The sequence below is a fragment of the Urocitellus parryii genome, chromosome 9 (genome assembly GCF_045843805.1).
Source record: "Urocitellus parryii isolate mUroPar1 chromosome 9, mUroPar1.hap1, whole genome shotgun sequence".
Classification (NCBI taxonomy): domain Eukaryota; kingdom Metazoa; phylum Chordata; class Mammalia; order Rodentia; family Sciuridae; genus Urocitellus; species Urocitellus parryii.
The window spans coordinates 7367084-7384144 of record NC_135539.1 but is presented as its reverse complement, the minus strand read 5'-3'; the positions used below and the strand labels follow the sequence as shown (position 1 = coordinate 7384144).

The 17061-nt window shown below is 50.9% G+C and overlaps 1 protein-coding gene and 1 non-coding gene across 2 annotated transcripts; one reads left to right on the top strand and one right to left on the bottom strand.

Annotated features, from left to right (window-relative positions):
* Positions 1-1350: 1350 nt before the first annotated feature.
* On the top strand, positions 1351-6690 carry Rab26 (RAB26, member RAS oncogene family). The gene is made up of 9 exons (XM_026385532.2): positions 1351-1661; positions 2705-2815; positions 5114-5155; positions 5239-5305; positions 5488-5540; positions 5861-5926; positions 6027-6083; positions 6182-6258; positions 6361-6690. Exons 1-9 carry the CDS (start codon positions 1467-1469, stop codon positions 6461-6463), a joined length of 771 nt encoding a protein of 256 aa, XP_026241317.1. The 5' UTR covers positions 1351-1466; the 3' UTR covers positions 6464-6690.
* A 9913-nt stretch (positions 6691-16603) lies between these two features.
* Positions 16604-16686, bottom strand: LOC113180579 (small nucleolar RNA SNORD60). The gene has a single exon (XR_003300484.2). It is a non-coding gene; the product is annotated as a small nucleolar RNA SNORD60 (small nucleolar RNA).
* Between the last annotated feature and the right edge of the window lie 375 nt (positions 16687-17061).

The window sequence follows — 17061 nt, the reverse complement described above, 5'->3', positions numbered from 1 at the left end:
ATAGCAGCTCCCATCTCACATACAGTTTTGATGATATCACATACCTGGCACATACATGATAGCACTCAACGCTGGGCTGCTTTCCAGGCCTCTGTTGAACAGGTCATTACTAGGCCTTCTCAAGGAATTGCTACTGGAGAGCATCCCGCCATCTGTATCTTGCCAGACCTCTGAGTTCCAGCTCCCAGAAGCAGCTCATTATTTGTGCTCTGGGCACTGCCAACTAGGAGGGCTCAGGCCTCTAAAGGACCTGGGATCCCAGTGACAGCTGCCATGCCTTGGGGCACAGCCAGGAATACCTCCAGCTTTCAGAGGAGTACTAATAAGCACCTCATCTCAGGGGGACCTCTGCACCCACTATCACCCTCCCTCCAGCTTTGACTGCCTAAGACTCATTCTTGAGACCAGAACACCTTGGGTGGGAATCCTGAGACAGAGCTCCAGTCAGCTTAAGTGGGAAGAAGGTGTCAAGCCCTGGAGATGGGTGTGCCAGGGCCCAGCCTGGGGTTTGGAGAATCAGCACTGGTCTCCTTTGGGCCAGAACCTTGAATGGGAAGGCCAAGGGGCCAGCCACACCTGGGGGAGGGGCCTCCCTCCTCCCAGACTCAAAGGCAGATCCCCTTGGGAGGGACCCTTAAAGGGCCTTCTGCTGGTGTGACAAAGACTTCCCCGGACCAGATCACCAGGATTCAGCCCAGGAGGCAAAGGTTGTGGCACAGTGCCAACTCAGCTGTGCGCACTATGTCCTGCCTCTGATAACCAGCTGTCAGCTGAGCCCTGAGTGCTCCGGTACAGCCAGGTTTGTTTGCTAAGCTTGAGTGTTGGAGCTTCCTGGACCCGCCTGCCCTGGAGAGGACAGAGCAAGGAGGAGCAACGGGCCAGGTGGCAGGCATCTATGGCTGAGAAAGGACAGAATCCCAGAGTGTCAACCCTCTGCCCCCAGCACCTTCCTTTCAGGACGCCTCTCTAGTCCCAGGACCTAAGACAGGTCCAGTGAGTGGGTCACTGGGCTGGAGCAGTTGAGGATGGAATGGCGCACAGCGCACAGCGGGATCCCTGTGCTCCCTCACCTGGGCTCCACATCAGCATCCAGGTACCAAGGCGCCCGCGAAGTTGGGTCTCTGGGTCTGAGGTGCAGGACCCAGCAGGGGCTCACCGGCAGCTCAAGCCTAGGGTTGTGTCAGGGTCTCTTGACCCCGCCCCTGGAGCGGCGGTCTCATTTGCATGGCCCCGCCCCAGCAGGCCATTGGCGGCAGCAGCGGGAGGCCGGGCCTGAGTGGCTGCGAGGCCTGTGGGACGGCGGGGGCGGGGCGGGCGACAGGCGCCTGGGATGATGCCGCCACCGCCACCGCCACCTCTGCCGCCGCGGGACGGGTTCGGGTCTGGGTCGGACTCAGCCGGTGTGAGGAGCGGGACCGCCCCGGTCGTGGCGGCCACTGCGGGAGCGCACTGAACGGCCGCCTGTCATGTCCAGGAAGAAGACCCCCAAGTGCAAGGGGGGCAGCGTGCCCGCTGCCTCCGCTCTGCCTGCTGCCAACGGGCCCCGACCGGTGCGTCCCGGGACTGCGCACCCTGGCCCCGAGGCGCCGCCCAACGGGCCCCCGCAGTTCGGTCGGCCCTCGCTTGGCGGCGGTGGCGACTTCTACGACGTCGCCTTCAAGGTGAGCTAGACACCCTCCCCCAAGCGAGTGCAGCAGGTGGCGTCAGGTCAGAGCCAAGCAGGGAGGGGTCCAGGGTTGGGGGTGCAAGGTCCCGCAGATCTTCCCATCTGAGCTGGGTGAGTGGCACCCCCCAGTTGGCACAGCAGCCCTGAGCATCGCGCGCACACATCTGTCAGGCCAGGGTTTGGGGTTCTGAGCAGCTGGCAGGGCCTGCCCAGCCCGATAGGTGAAGAGAGCCCTTCAGGTGCCCCTCCCCAATCCAAGCCCCCACCTGGGTTCAGTTTCATTTCCCATATGCTGCCTTCCCTCACCCCCAGTGACTCGGGTCTCCTTTTTCTGGAAGGGAGGAGATTAGGAAGACGTTTGCCAGCTGGGTGGGGAGACTGAGGCCTCCCCCAAACCAAGGCAGAAGGTGCATAAAATTTGGTGGAGGTAGGCCCCACCAAAACGGGTAGGACCATCTTTGGGTTTTGGAGCATTTGGCAGCAGGCTGGGTAGGGGAGGGAGAGGGCCTGATTGTTCTCCCTGTCCACAGACCTGGCCCAGGACCCTCCTCAGTTCAGGATCTAATTTTGGTTTGGCAAATCCCTCTTGAGCCTTGCTGCTGGGATTCCTGTCCTTGTTGGGGTTAGAAACCCTGCCTCTGAGTCCCCACAGATCTCTCAGAAGGTTCAGCTGCCACCACCCAGGCTCTTGCTCCCTCTCAGATCAAATATGGTGCCCATGGTGGAAGGATTCTGAAAGGAATACTGTCTTCACACTGCCACTTGTTGAGATGGGCCCTATTCAGAGGGAGAGAGGGGACTGAAACTACCACCAGAGGCAGAAGCTGGAGGTCCAGGCCAGGCCAATGGGGACCATAGCTGCTGCCTCTCCCCAGCCCATGCTGAACCTGCAAGCCTAGAATACCCCTCTCCTTTCCTCCCCCTCACTGCAACCCCTCTCTGGCCAGGTCAGCTCAGGGCAGACCAGAAGTCCCCTCTGGGTGGACCGGCATGCCTCCCCCCAAGGCCTGACACGTTGGACCCTCCTGCCTGTTGTAGGTTATGCTGGTGGGAGACTCAGGCGTGGGGAAGACCTGTCTGCTTGTACGCTTCAAGGATGGTGCTTTCCTGGCAGGCACCTTCATCTCCACTGTGGGCATAGACTTCCGGGTGAGTGGTGACTGATGCTTTGCCAACTGGGAGGGCTCAGGAACCCAGGATCCCAGTGACAGCCCTGTTTCCCCCACATCAGCTGAGTTCTCCCAGAACCAGCAGGCAGTTGGTTCTGTCTTCTCCATGCTATCCAGGGGCTTAGGAGGTGGCATTCCCAGTGAGGATGATTGTGACCAAGATGTCTTAGCCACCAAGCATCCAATGCCTGAAGAAGTGTTTGCATCCAATTGAAGCAGAGACAGTTCCCCTGTGCCAGAGGCTGACACTGCCCTGGTGCTATATCCTGTGCCCCATGGTGGCAGCAGTGGGAAGGAACTTGATCCATGTCCCTCAGGAGTCAGTGTTGCCACCCCACTGTACAAGAGGGTGCCCAAGGATATGAGAGGTGCTGGGCACTTGCCCAGGCCCTGCAAGTTAGGTGACTGTGGTGCAGCCTGGGAGGTGTTCACAGGGCTTATTTAGGGGAGAAGCTCCTGCCTTTGGGTATGGGAATCTTCCAACATCCCAAGCAGGGATCTGTGGGTTCCAGCATTACAGCCCCCACCTCTGCCCACCAGTCAGAATCCCACGTGCTGAGGTGCTGGCTTGTTCTTGACAAATCCTGAATTTGCATTTTTCTCACCCTTTAATTAGACCTACTTAGCAAGAGGCTGAGAGGGAGGCCCATTATGGGGGCAGGAAAGGGGGCTTCCTCTAGTCTGGAGAGTTGTGTTCTACCCAGATTGTGGGAGTGAAGGGCTGAGGTGCTAAAAGGGGTAGACACTGCTGTGGGCAGGTGGTCCTTTGCCCATCCTGGCCTCCCTCCCCCTCCACTCTTGCCTCTGAGGCAGTGAGGGAAGTGAGGCCATTTGGTTGGTGTCCCTGTTCAGGGTGCCAGGGAAGGCTAGGTATTCTCCTCAGCACAGCAGATGGCCAAGCCTGGTTCCCCGGAGACCCAGAAGCACCCTGACAGCAGGGAGGAAGTGGTACCAGTTCCAGCTACCCAGGGACTCAGCTTGTGGTTAGCCCTCTTCTTGGCCTGGGGTGGGGCCACTTGTATCCTCAAGTCCTGAACTGGGAAGGCCCAGCTGGGGAGCACTGACAGCCATACACACACTGGTACCTACTGTATACCAGACACAGTTCTAGGCTCTGTGGTTACAGCACTGGGCCAAACAGGAAGAGCTAGAGTCCCAGTGTGGAAAAAAATTTTTTTTTTCCTTTTTAAGTACTAGGGATTCAACCCACCACTGAGCTATATCACCAATCCCAGCCCTTTTAGTTTTATTTTGAAGCCAGGTATTGTGGCACATACCTATAATCCCATCAACTCAAAGACTGAGACAGGAGGATCAAAAGTTTGAGGCAACTCAGTGAGACCCTGTCTCAAAATAAAATAGGGCTGAGGATGTAGCCCAATGGTAGAGCACTCCTGGGTTTAATCCTCAGTACGCACTTGCACACACAGTGTCTCATTGAGCTGCCCAGTTTGGATTTGAACTTTCAATCCTCCTGCCTCAGTCTTCTGAGTACCTGATTACAAGATCATGCCCAGCTGGGAGAGACTTAAAAACAAACAAAACTAATTCTTTATCTGGGCTAAATGTGGTTCTCAGTGCACATATAGAACAGCTCATTAAGTTATAGGAGCAACTATGAGACAGGCACCCTGCCTATCTCCATCCGCAGATAGGAAAACTGAGGCACAACAACAGGCTTGGGATCACACCACAGATGACTTCAGATACATCAGTATGAGTGGCTCTAAGCAAAAGCAGGGTGTCCAGAGCACTCTTCAGAGAGCAGGGGACAGACTGCATTTGCAAATGGTTCAGGGAAATCTGTGCAGACCTCAGGAGGGTGGCAGCTAAGGATGGGCTATGAGAGGGGAAGAGGGAGCAATGGGACCCCTCTGGGGGCTGAGGCAGGGGCCTTCCAGGTCAGTGGAGGTGGTAGGCAAAAAGAAACTTGACCTAAAATTGGACACAGCTGGCCATGGATGGTGGCAACCAGCAAGCTCATCAGGGCAGCCATCTGAACAGAAAGCGGGGGGCTCTGCCAGGAGGAGGCAGGAAGCACATGGGCCTAAACATGGCCTTTAGGAAAACTATCAGGAGATGGTGTGGGGGTGGGCAAGGCTCAAGAATGACTTAAGGACTTAGCAAGAGGCAGAACAGGGAACTTTATCCTCCCCAATAGTGAACCTGGGCTCAGCCTTGGCTTGCACTGCCCACCCCCACCCCCACCCCCACCCCCTGGCACCTCACCCTAGGAAGCCCCAGGCCAGAGAGTGGCACTGGGCTGGTTCTATTTCAGAACAAAGTTCTGGACGTGGATGGAGTGAAGGTGAAGCTGCAGGTAAGTTGACCAGGGAGGGGCAAGTTGGGGGAAGGGGATACCAGGAAGGAGCTAGACAGCATGACCAGTACCTGTTGACACAGATCTGGGACACAGCTGGCCAGGAGCGGTTCCGCAGTGTCACTCATGCCTACTACCGAGACGCTCATGGTGAGTCTGTGGACCAGGGACCAAACTCCTGGGAATTGGGATGTGGTCTATAGGTGACCAGCTCAGAGGGTGTAAGAGGGCCAGTGGGACAGCAGTTCAGGGTGTGATGCTCTTACCTGTGGTGACTTGGGAACAGGGAGCCACTGGGCTCCAGGGATTTCCTCACTGTCATTTGTCCCCAGCACTACTGCTACTCTATGATGTCACCAACAAGGCCTCCTTTGACAACATCCAGGTCAGTGGCCTCTTCCTGGTGGGAGGCATGGGCCATGCCATGGAATCCCCTAGAATTTTGAGGACCCTAACAGGGAGGGGAAGTGACAAGCCTCTCCAGGGCTCAAGGTAGCCCAGGTTGAGTATGAGCTAAAATGGGCTTGGGTGACATTCAGCTCTGTCAGCAGGACTCCCTGGATAAGGCACTTGTAAGGTGGGCACCTCTGCCCAACGCATGGGAGCTTTTTGGAAACGGGCAATCTACAAGGTGTGGCCTGGAGGGGCCAAGTTTCCAAAAGGGTAAGGTGTGCAAGGAGCACCAGCCCCCAGCTCTCCCCACAGGCTTGGCTGACAGAGATCCAGGAGTATGCCCAGCACAACGTGGTGCTCATGCTGCTGGGGAACAAGGTGGGCAGACTGCCCTCTACAGCCTATAAGGCAAGGCAGGTGATGGGGGAGGGTGGCCAAGCCATGGGCCCTATCACCCAAAACCCTGTGCCTGGGCCAGGTGGACTCCGCTCATGAACGTGTGGTGAAAAGGGAGGATGGGGAGAAGCTGGCCAAGGTGAGTCAGGGCAGGGTGGGCAATGAGGGTACCCTGAAGCTGGGGAGCCTGGGTTGTCCCCACCAGGCCACCACCCAGCTGGCAGCAGTTGTTTGCAGGAATATGGGTTGCCCTTCATGGAGACCAGTGCCAAGTCAGGCCTCAATGTGGACTTGGCCTTCACAGCCATAGCAAAGTAAGTCCTGGCAGTGAACAAAGAACCCCCAAACCCAAGGTGTGAATCCCCTTGCCGGGGGTGTAAGAGGCCACCTTGTTCCATGTCACCACTGTTCTGCAGGGAGCTGAAACAGCGCTCCACGAAGGCTTCCAGCGAGCCCCGCTTCCGGCTGCACGAGTATGTTAAAAATGAGGGTCAAGGGTCTTCCTGCTGCCGATCCTGAACCTAGCTGAGCTCAATTCCACTCTGGAGGAAGCAGCACAGACCTGGAAGTCTGGACAGAGGATTTTCAGGCCCTTTTGACTTCACACAGTGGCCATCCCAGTGGTGTCCATTTCCAGGACTCCCATCCAAGCCTCACTCCTTCCTTGTTTAAGCTGTAGTCATCAATCTTCAGTCCCAACATGCAGGCTTCAAAGCCATCTCAGAAAAGCAAAGGTCTTGAGCCCAGGAGGGGGCGCCCAGCAAGTGTACTGACAAGGATGAAGGGCTTTGCTGCCCCCTCCCGGGCACTCCCAGTGTGCCACAGGCCAGCATATACATTACAGTAACTGACCTTAGAAAATTCATGTCTTCAGCCAGACACTGTTTAGGCAGGAATCCCCACACTTGGGACAGAGGGCTTCACTGATAACAACATCCTGTATTTGTGTGCCCTAAGGTCCAGAGCCACCCACTCCCAGCTAGGAAGCTCTGGTTCACCAAATGGATCCTCTCATGTGACCCTGGAGGACACCAAAGCTGTGATTTTTAATACAGGGAACAGCATATGGGAAATCACAGTAGTGTCAGGAAATAGGACCAACAGCCCTAACCTACTGACCAGGGTACCAACTTGGCAGGTCAGGGCACCTGCTCACAACTAAAGCCTGTGGTTGCCAAGCTCTCTCCATCTTACATGAAGTTATCAAACCAGTCTTTTGATTGTGAGCCTGTCTTTTTTCCAGTCCTAGTAAATAAAGATGTGTTTTTCTGGAATTTGTCACATCTGTTCAAAGACATTGACTTCTAGACAGATTCTATAGTAAGGCCCAGACATCTGTACTAAGTAGGTTAAGTTCCCTACAATTCATGTCTGCTTCAAAGCTCAATGCTCTTCAGGGATCACTCTAAAAGCTGGGTGATCAGTGTCAACTTTCCTCCATAAGACCCACTAATCAAAAAAGTGGTGGGCTGCCGTAATAGCTCAGTCAGTAGAGCACTGGCCTAGCCTAGCATGCATGAGGCACTGGGTTTGATCCTCGGCACCACATAAAGTTGTTCGTCTACAAAAAAAAAAAAAAAAAAAGCGGTGCCTAATGACCTGTTATCTAGGGAGAGCTTCCAGACCTAACCTGGGGCAAACATATAAAAAAAAAATCTTTTTTTGGATAACAAATAAAAGTGAAGGCACTTCAAAGAGATGCCAAGTCATTAGTAAGGAATTCCCATATTCAAGCCTCTCCCCTTTCCAGATTGCTTGAGGACTGAAATATGAAAGAGAATACAAAAAGAAAAAGAAACAGACTTCAATAAAGGATCATCAATGCTTTATTAAGCAGCCAAGGGGCACATTTTCAAGAATAAACGGTGACTGGCTATGACAAGAGTGAGTTGCAGGGCCACATCATGGGAGTTTGTCAGTTACTTTTGGCGGGCAGGGGAAATTGCCACTGGTCAGAGTCCTTGGTTCCCTTTTTCCCTGAGAGTTTTTTAAGTTTCCATTTTCTTCAAGGACAAGTGACTCCTTTAGAGTACCAACAGCATATGAAAATTGAAAAGCCAAGGTTTGCCGTCGGAGAGTGACACATACACACGGACAGTTGTGGCAAAAGGTGCATTTATTGAAGGTTGGTACTGGCTTATATAGAAAATGAAAGCCAGTTGTCTCAAAGCAGGAAGCCCCCTGAGGCCAATCAAATAAAGGTCAGGTCAACACATATGGTACATGTGTATTCACTCAGCATGGGGTCCAAGTGGAGCAGGAGCTGAGTGCGGAAGAAGGGCAGACCAACTGGGGAATTTTCAAAACAACCTATTGCCTACCCATTGCCCGCCCATTGGCAATGTGCCCGCCGTCATGTTAAGAGCCTGGGGAACTCTTAGGGGACTCCCAACATTCCCCCCTCTTTGTTATTGCATGGAAAGGGATGCCTATTCATTCTGATTACTTCCTGCTGAGCGGGGGCGTTGCCGGGGAAGGGGTCTGAAGGAGGGAAGTCAGGAGCCCCCATAGGAGGGCAGCAAGAATTGGTATAAGGTCGGGTGGGATGTCACAGAAAGTCCCCTGCAGCCAAAGATCCATTATCATCTTGATTCAGTCAATGTAAGTCTCCATGGGTGAGCACAAGCCAGGCATCATCGGATATTGCTCTTAAAAAGGTGTTCCAGGAGTTTGTGATGAGTCTTTCAACATTGGGTGGGACGTTCCCTGGAAGAGGTGGCTGGTTCATCAGTGGCCAGGAGCTGATAATTTCTACAGAAGCTGGTTAAAAGTTTGGTTAGAGATTTTACCTACTTGAGTCTGAATAAACTTTACAATATATGGTAGAAACAGACACATCAGAAGAATTACACATAGTGGTCCAAGGATAGGCCATACTCATGTAAGAAGAGGAGTGGCCATTAAGGAAGAGAAAAGGTTTTGGTTTACTGGGGTCCTTAGGGTGGCTGCTAGGTTAGTGAGCTTAATAATATTGCTTTCCACAAGCCCTGATTCATTTATGTAATAACAGCATTCTTCCCTGAGGAAAAGACAGGTTCTGCCTTTTTCGGCAGTCAGTAAATGTAGGGCTCTGCCATTCTGGAGGGTGACTTGGGCCAATGAGGTGACCTGTTTCTACAGGGAGGCTAGAGATTCTGCTGTTGAAGTGAGTGCCCCCTCGAGTTTCGAATTCATGTCCTTGACAGCCCATAGAGAATGACCTAAGGCTCCTCCTGATAAGCCTGCACTTGCTGCTAAGGCTGTTAATGAGATACCCACCACTACTGGAAGGAATGCAGCCTGTCTTACGTGTCTTGGAGGATTAAGGATGAATTGCACTTCAGAACTACTATGGAGAGTGAGCTGTGGGACTATAGTAACGAGAAGACATGGGCTGGACATATTGGGAAACATAATGGTGGTGAGAGTGCCATTGCACCAGAAAAAGAGACCAGATGGGGAATAGGTGGTGTTATTGATTGTTAGATTATGGTGACAAAAGCCATCCAGCAGGGAGTTGGGGGTTGTGGATCCCAGAAGGAAAGCCCTAGGAATCGTAGTGTGGTTACCCTCCTCGGGCTCCCATAAGGGAATATTTTGTAGAGGTTTGAAAGGATCTCCTTTGTGGCATGAGGTGGGCAAGCTGGAAACGTTTACTGGGACTGCAGCAAGTAAAGGCCGTGCAAGAGAAGCGCACAAGAAGCAATTTGCAGGACTTGTATCAGGGAAAGTTTGGTTTAGATAGGACAGAGTGTCGGTAATGATTTGTAATCAGGTATAGATTGGTGAAGCCTGAGAGTCAGAAGAAGCATGTTGGTTTTCTAAGGATGCGAGCAACCGCTGTTCTCAGTGTTTTATGTTGGTTGAGACAAGAGAGACTGGGGACCCCACAGAAACATACTCTCGAGAAATAGACAAGGAACCGCAGGGGGTGGAAGCATAGCCATTGCAATAAAAGGAAGCTTTTACCCCTGATGCCCAGCGTGGGTCCCAAGGGTCTGGGATGGTCAGATTGTACTGGTGGGAGGCAGACTCAAATTTGAATCTTCCTATATTTAATTGTCCTGAATATGCATCATGAATTCTGCATGACCAATAGGGGCAGGCTCCGTAGGTTTCCGGCCACCATTTACAGTGATCCTTATTTTGGTCATATAAAAAACATAAGTAAGGGCGGCTGGCTTGTTTAATAAGCTCAGAGGAGGAAGACAGCACCATATAAATGGCTGAGGAGCACCCTCATAGGGGGCAGTCAGAGGTAGCAGTCAAGCGGGTAATCTTGGTGCTCTTTTGGGTATATGTCTCCCTTACTTTGAATCTCCAGACATATGAGGGTGAAGGCATTACCCCTGGGGTAAGGGTAAGGATGGAAAACAGAAAATTAAGGTGCATCTTCTGATATGTTTTCAGGTATAGGTACAAGGGCAGGAACGCGAGAAAGATGAAGTTTCAAGGAATCGCGAGGGTGAGGAGAACAGGAATATGTGGGTGTGGATTCCTGCAGATCTTCTGGCCCCATGATGCCAGAATCAGTCTCCTGGATGCACGGTTTAAGCCTGGAAATGTGAATCCACAGGGTTAATTGGTTATTTTTTTATTATTATTTTTTTAAGAGAGAGAGAATTTTTTTTAATATTTATTTTTTAGTTCTCGGCAGACACAACATCTTTGTTTGTATGTGGTGCTGAGGATCGAACCCGGGCTGCATGCATGCCAGGAGAGTGCTACCGATTAAGCCACATCTCCAGCCCAATTAATTGGTTATTAGTGAGTTTAAGCTTAGCTGCCAAAGGGGTGCCCATGATGACTGAGGCAGGGCCTTCCCATTTGGGATGTAGCTGAGGTTTCTCACCTGGGGGACAAGAGTATACCCATTGGTCAGGTGTTAGAGTGGGGGGGTTTTGAGTAAGGGTTGGATCAGGTAAAAGCCAGTCCTGATACTTCCAGAGTTCAGAACGTAGATGGAAGAGGAGAGGTAGAGTGTAGGAATCAGGGATAGGCAATTGTTCTGTCTGTATTCCAGGAGGCAGGAGTGGGCGGCCATACATGACCTCAAATGGGGAAAGGTTGGATGGCTTCCTTGGTAGGGCTCTGAGGCGCAATAGTGCCAGGGGAAGAACTCTTGACCAATCTAAGCTTAATTCCATGGTGAGTTTAGTGAGGGTTTCTTTGAGGGATCTATTAGTTCTTTTGACTTTCCCTGAAGCCTGAGGGCGGTATGGGCAATGAAAGTGCCAAGGGAGTGATAGAGCTCGAGCCAGCTCCTGGGTTATGTGTGAAGTAAATTCGGGGCCATTGACGGATTGGAGTGAGATGGGCATTCCAAAGTGGGGAATTATGTCAGATATTAATTGGCCCACAAGTGTAGAAGCCCGCTTATTGGATACGGGAAAAGCTTCTACCACCCTGAGAATGTATCCACCAGCACTAAGAGGTATTTGATGTTTTTTACCTTGGGCATATTGGTGAAGTCAATTTGCCAATCAGCTCCTGATCAGCTCCTGGGGTATGTCCACAGGCCTGATGGGAGGAAAGGGCTTGGGGGTTTTTTTTGTTTGTTTGTTTTTAAGAGAGAGAGAGAGGGGCTGGGGATGTGGCTCAAGCGGTAGCGCGCTCGCCTGGCATGCGTGCGGCCCGGGTTCGATCCTCAGCACCACATACCAACAAAGATCTTGTGTCCGCCAATAACTAAAATAAATAAATAAATAAATAAATATTTAGAGAGAGAGAGAATGCAGATCTGGCAAATGGATGTAATTTGTTGTAGAAGAGTTTGGTCGTCTGAAGAAAGAGGGAAAAAGGATTGAATGAAAGTTGACAGACTCTGTGGGCTGGAGTGGAATAGGGAATGAAGGAACTGAAAGAGTTGGTGAGAGTTAGTAGGACGTTCCTCAGGGGAAAGATGGAACAATGTGGAAGAGGCCAGAGCCTGCAGGGTGGCTGATCAAGCTGCCTGGTCAGCTTTAGAATTACTCGCTGTAGTGGGGAAAGAGTCAGTCTGATGGGTCTTACAGTGGATTATTCCCAACTGAGATGGCAATGTAGAGGCCCGCAGCAGATTGGAAATAAGGTTGGCTTTTTTTTTTTTTTAAGAGAGAGAGAGGGAGAGAGAGGGAGGCGGGGGGGGGGGGAGAGAGAGAGAGAGAGAGAGAGAGAGAGAGAGAGAGAATTTTTTTTTTTTTAGAGAGAGAGAGAATTTTTTAATATTTATTTTTTCGTTTTCGGCAGACACAACATCTTTTATTTGTATATGGTGCTGGGGATTGAACCCAGGCCACACGCATGCCAGGCGAGCACACTACCGCTTGAGCCCACATCCCCAGCCCAATAAGATTGGCATTTATGACCCTTAGTAATTAAGTACCCTTAGTAATTAAGAGTCCTCTCTCTTTCCAGATGGCTGCATGGGAAACTAATATATGAAAGACACACTTGGAATCAGTGTATAGGGAGAGCTTTTTCCCTTCTGCTAGTTCACATGCTCTTGTAGCAGCTGTAAGTTCTGCTTGCTGGTTAGTTGTGTTGGGCGGCAGGGGTTTAGCCTCAATGACAGAAGAGAGAGACACAACAGCATAGCCTGCCAGTCTAACATCCCCATGAAAGTAGGAGCTGTTGTCGGAAAACCAGATGAGATCCGAAGAGGGAAGAGGCCCTTCGGAGATGGTGACTGGGTGAGGCAAGATTGTCTCTAGTATTTCAGAGCATTTATGTGTAGGAGACTCTAGAGGGGCACATGGAAGGAGGGAAGCAGGGTTTAATGAGGAACAAGGTTGAAAAGATATAGTGGGGTTTTGTAGAAAAGAGACAAGGAGAGATAAAACCCTCGAAGGGGGAAGGGATTGTAACCCCTTATATGTTAAGAAATCCTTCAAATGATGTGGGGAGAGGATAGTTAATGGTGAGCCAAAGGTGAGTTTGTATGTCTCCTTTTGAAGGTCATGAGAGCAGCTAAAGCCGTAAGGCATGGAGGCCAACCCCTGACAGTGGGATCGAGCTGCTTTGACAAATAAGCTACAGGTGCAAAGGTGGGGCCATGATTTTGCCCTAGCACCCCTAGGCTTTGTCCTTGTTTCTCATGCACATATAGGAAGAAGGGTTGAGAGGATTGGGGAGATGTAAGTAAGGCGGGTGCCTGGAGAAGGGCCTTTTTTAAGATTGTGAAAGGTTTTCCTACAGTTGAGGGAAGGGGCTCGTCCTGAGAGCCATTTGCCAGATCGTATAGCGGTTTGGCAGGAAGGGAGAAATTAGGGATCTATGCCCTAAAATATCCCGCTAACCCCAAGAAGGAGAGTATTTCGTCTTTGGTTTTGGGTGTGGGCAAGGATCTGATATGCTGTTTTCTGTCTATTGTGATAATTTTTTCCCCCTGGGAAATAGAAAAACCTAAATATGTGACTGTGGTGGTTACTAACTGAGCCTTGTGAGGGGAAGCACGATATCCTTTTTGTGCCAGGAAGTTGAGTGGTCTTTAGAAGGACTACAGAGAAGGAGATGAGTGGTCTTTAGAAGGACTACAGAGAAGGAGATCATCAACATACTGAAGGAGGACGGATGAGGAGCAATGAGAGCGGAAAGTCTTTAGATCAGAGGCTAGGACCTGACCAAAGAGATGAGGACTGTCTCTAAATCCCTGAGGAAGGACAGTCCAGGTTAGCTGTTGGGAATGTCTGGTGTTGGGGTCCGTCCAGATGAAGGTAAAGAGGTCCTGGGAGTCAGGGGCCAAGGGAATGGAAAAGAAAGCATCTTTCAAATCAATGACAGAAAAGTGGGTGGCATCAGATGGGACCTGAGACAGAAGTGTGTAGGGATTGGGGACCAGAGGATGTATAGGTCTCACAGCTGCATTAATGAATTGTAGGTCCTGAACTAAGTGGTAGGAGCCATTAGGCTTGCGAACTGCCAGGATGGGAGTGTTGTAAGGAGAGTGAGCAGGGCAGAGGTATCCTTTAGAAAGAAGGTCCTGGATGACTGGTTGTAAGCCTAGGAGGGCTTTGGTAGATAGTGGGTATTGTGCCTGATTGGGGAACTTATTGGGGTCTTTAAGATGTATGGAAACCGGGTGGCAAGAAACAGTAGAGGGACTTTAAACACCCCAAACCCGAGGATCCATTAAGCTCGATGGTATGGGTTCATGACTGGATTCGGGGCATTGTTTAGTATCTGGTTTGTCTGTAGAGTCAATGGGAAAGGTTAGGTCCCTTGTTAATAGAGCTAGAAAGGATGAAGCGGCCAGCCCTGGTGCTCGGTCACGGTTGGGGGCTTGGATATTGATTGTGATATGAAGTCTAGAAAGAATGTCTTGACCAAGCAGAGGAACTGGACATTGAGGCATAACCAGGAACGACTGTGAGAATGGGAAGCAGACTATGGAGCAAATAAGGGAGTTCTTTTGGGACAAATAGTTTTCCCTTCTACCCCGACAATATAAGTGGATGGCACTGTCTGTCCCCAGAACTTGGTTAACACGGAGAATGTAGCCCAGGAATCAAGGAGGAAATCAATTTTATGCCCGTCCACCTGAATTTGCACCCTAGGTTCTTGTCTGTTGATCTTTAAGGCCGGGGACAAGGACCCAAGGCTCCATCAATCTTCACGGACATAATGCCCAAGAGGTAGGCGGACTCTTTGGCCATAGTTCCCCTGTGGGACCTAGGACAGAGTTCCAGTGACCCAGCTGTTGGCATTTAGGGAAGGGAGTCCATGGAGCACGTGGGGCGGGGCAGGCTCTTGCCCAGTGTCCTTCTTCTTTTTTTTTTTTTAAAGAGAGAGGGAGGAGAGAAAGAACTTTAATATTTATTTTTTAGTTTCCGGAGGACACAACATCTTTGTATGTAGTGCTGAGGATTGAACCCGGGCCGCAGGCATGCCAGGCGAGCGCGCTACCGCTTGAGCCACATCCCCAGGCCCCAGTGTCCTTCTTTGATGCATTTGAAACAGGCACCTGGGGCAGCTTTTATTATCCGGTTGAGTTTGGGCAAGCATTTGAAATTTAGTTTGCTCTGCCCTATGGTGGCGTCGCTCGATTTCCTCATCTAGGTTATGAAAAACCTTGAAGGCTACAGCTAGTATCTCCATTGAGGGGTAGCAGGGCCCTGTTCTAGTTTTTTAAGTTTAGCCCTGATATCAGGGTAACTTTGGGAGAGAAAATATGTCATGAGAACATGAGTTCCATCTGGAGTTTCAGGATCTAGGTTAGTATATTGTTGAAGGGCTTTAGTAAGAATTTCAATGGGGTCTTTTCAGGTTTTTGAATGATCTCCTCTAGTTTTTGGAAATTGACTGCCTTCCTTGCTGCCTTTTTAAGTCCAGCAATAATGCATGCAGAAAGGCGGTCCCTGTTCCGAATTCCAGCTTAGGTGTTATAATCCCATTCAGGGTCCTGTTCTGGAGCTGCTAAGGGCCCAGGGGATGTGTCTGATCAACCCTGTGGATCTGCATGAGCTCTAGTGAGTTCTCAAACTCAAGTACGCTCCTCTGGTGGGTAAGGCTATAAGCTTGAAGGACCCATTGGAACTCATTGATATAGGTGGTAACTAGCCTCTTTCCAAGTTGTGTTAAGAGCAGTCATCGAGAAGGAGATGTGCACTCTGATGATACCTTCAGGTCCAGCAACCTCTCATAGAGGGGCCATGGTTCGCGGTGCAGTGGTGGGGCTGGGCTAAAAGGGCCTGTTGGAGAGAGGCTGTTGTTGGAACTTCCTAGGGGACTGGCTGGGGCAGGAGGTCAGTAAGGTGGAATTCATCCGCAGATCAAGAGGAGAGTCTAGGGACCCCTCTGGGGGATATCGATTTTGGTTATCTAGTTGATAATATGGCCAATTTTGTGTACAGAATTTAGTGAGAAGTTTGGGTTTTATGTCTGGGGTGAGGGACAGCCAGCGAAGGTTAGCCAGAAGACATTTTAGAGGGGAATCAGCAGGGAGGGAAGAGGCTCCCATAATGACTCTTTATAGGAAAAGGAGTGAATGGCCCGGACTGGAACAGATTGTGGTTGAGTCTCCCACAGGCATCTCCGATGGGAGAATCCAACCAAAGAGACTCAGGAGAGTTGGAAGGCAAATGATTAGTCAGCCAAGAGCCCAGCCAGCGGGAGTCATGGGCCACCTGGAGTCAGGACTTCCTCAGAAGAAAAGAATTTTGGGGACAGAGAGAGAGTCAGAGTGTGCCTATTCTTCAGCCCCTTATGGCTTCTCAATCATGAGGTGGGTATCCAGTTGTCTCAAAGCAGGAAGCCCCTGAGGCCAATCATAATAATGGTCAGGTCAACACATACGGTACAGATATATTCACTCAGCATGGGGTCCATGTGGAGCAGGAGCTGAGCGTGGAAGAAGGGCGGACCAACTGGGGAATTTTCAAAACGACTTATTGCCTGCCGCCATGTTAAGAGCCTGGGGAACTCTTAGGGGACCCCCCCCAAAAAAAAACAATGGAGCTTAGAGTATAGGATTCACTAACTTTATTTTATTGTTAACTCGTTCAGTTACACAGAAGGACGCCCATCTTACCACCAGGCTCTCTCGCCTACTGGGTCTCTGGACTGCGGTTCAACGTCTGCAACCAGCTCACCACCGCCCTGAAAGTTAAACAGTGCAAAATTGAATGTAGACAAAAGCCCCTCTTCCTCATTTCGGCCAATACTCATTCTCACTCCCAGTCCCTCCCTGACAAAGGGCACATCAAGCCTCAGTCTTGCAATATAATCAGACTGCACATGCAGTTTTCATACGAGGTGTCAGAAATTAAAGCAGTTCATCACAGGCTTGGAGCTTAATCGGATAAACTAGGCTCGGTCCTTTGTCACCTATAGGAAGCTGAAGGTATGGAGATTCAGAAAGAAAGGCTAAGGGCCAAGGTGGAGCCCAGGCCGCGGCAGGACCCGGAGCGAACCCCCAAAATCCCACGCAGGGCCCACCTCTTACCCGTACAATGGCAAACCCAATCTGAGCGGCTAAACTCTCCAACCTCGAACTAGACCCCAAAAGGAAGCTTGCGCGCGAGGCACAAGCTTTTATAGAAACTGCCCCACCTCTGTGGTTGGGCAACCCGGCGGAAGTTCCCGCCTTCCCTCACCTGCGATAGGCTGCGCCTCCGCCAATCATGCCATGTTTTCACTAATTATGCCATAGCATTTCTTTG

Excerpts from the sequence above, each read along its gene's own strand:
- Rab26 (XM_026385532.2), top strand. The coding sequence starts at position 1,467 with ATGTCCAGGAAGAAGACCCCCAAGTGCAAGGGGGGCAGCGTGCCCGCT. Across the intron at positions 1,662-2,704 it reads TCTACGACGTCGCCTTCAAG|GTTATGCTGGTGGGAGACTC; the intron begins GTGAGCTAGACA and ends TGCCTGTTGTAG. Across the intron at positions 5,156-5,238 it reads GAGTGAAGGTGAAGCTGCAG|ATCTGGGACACAGCTGGCCA; the intron begins GTAAGTTGACCA and ends CTGTTGACACAG.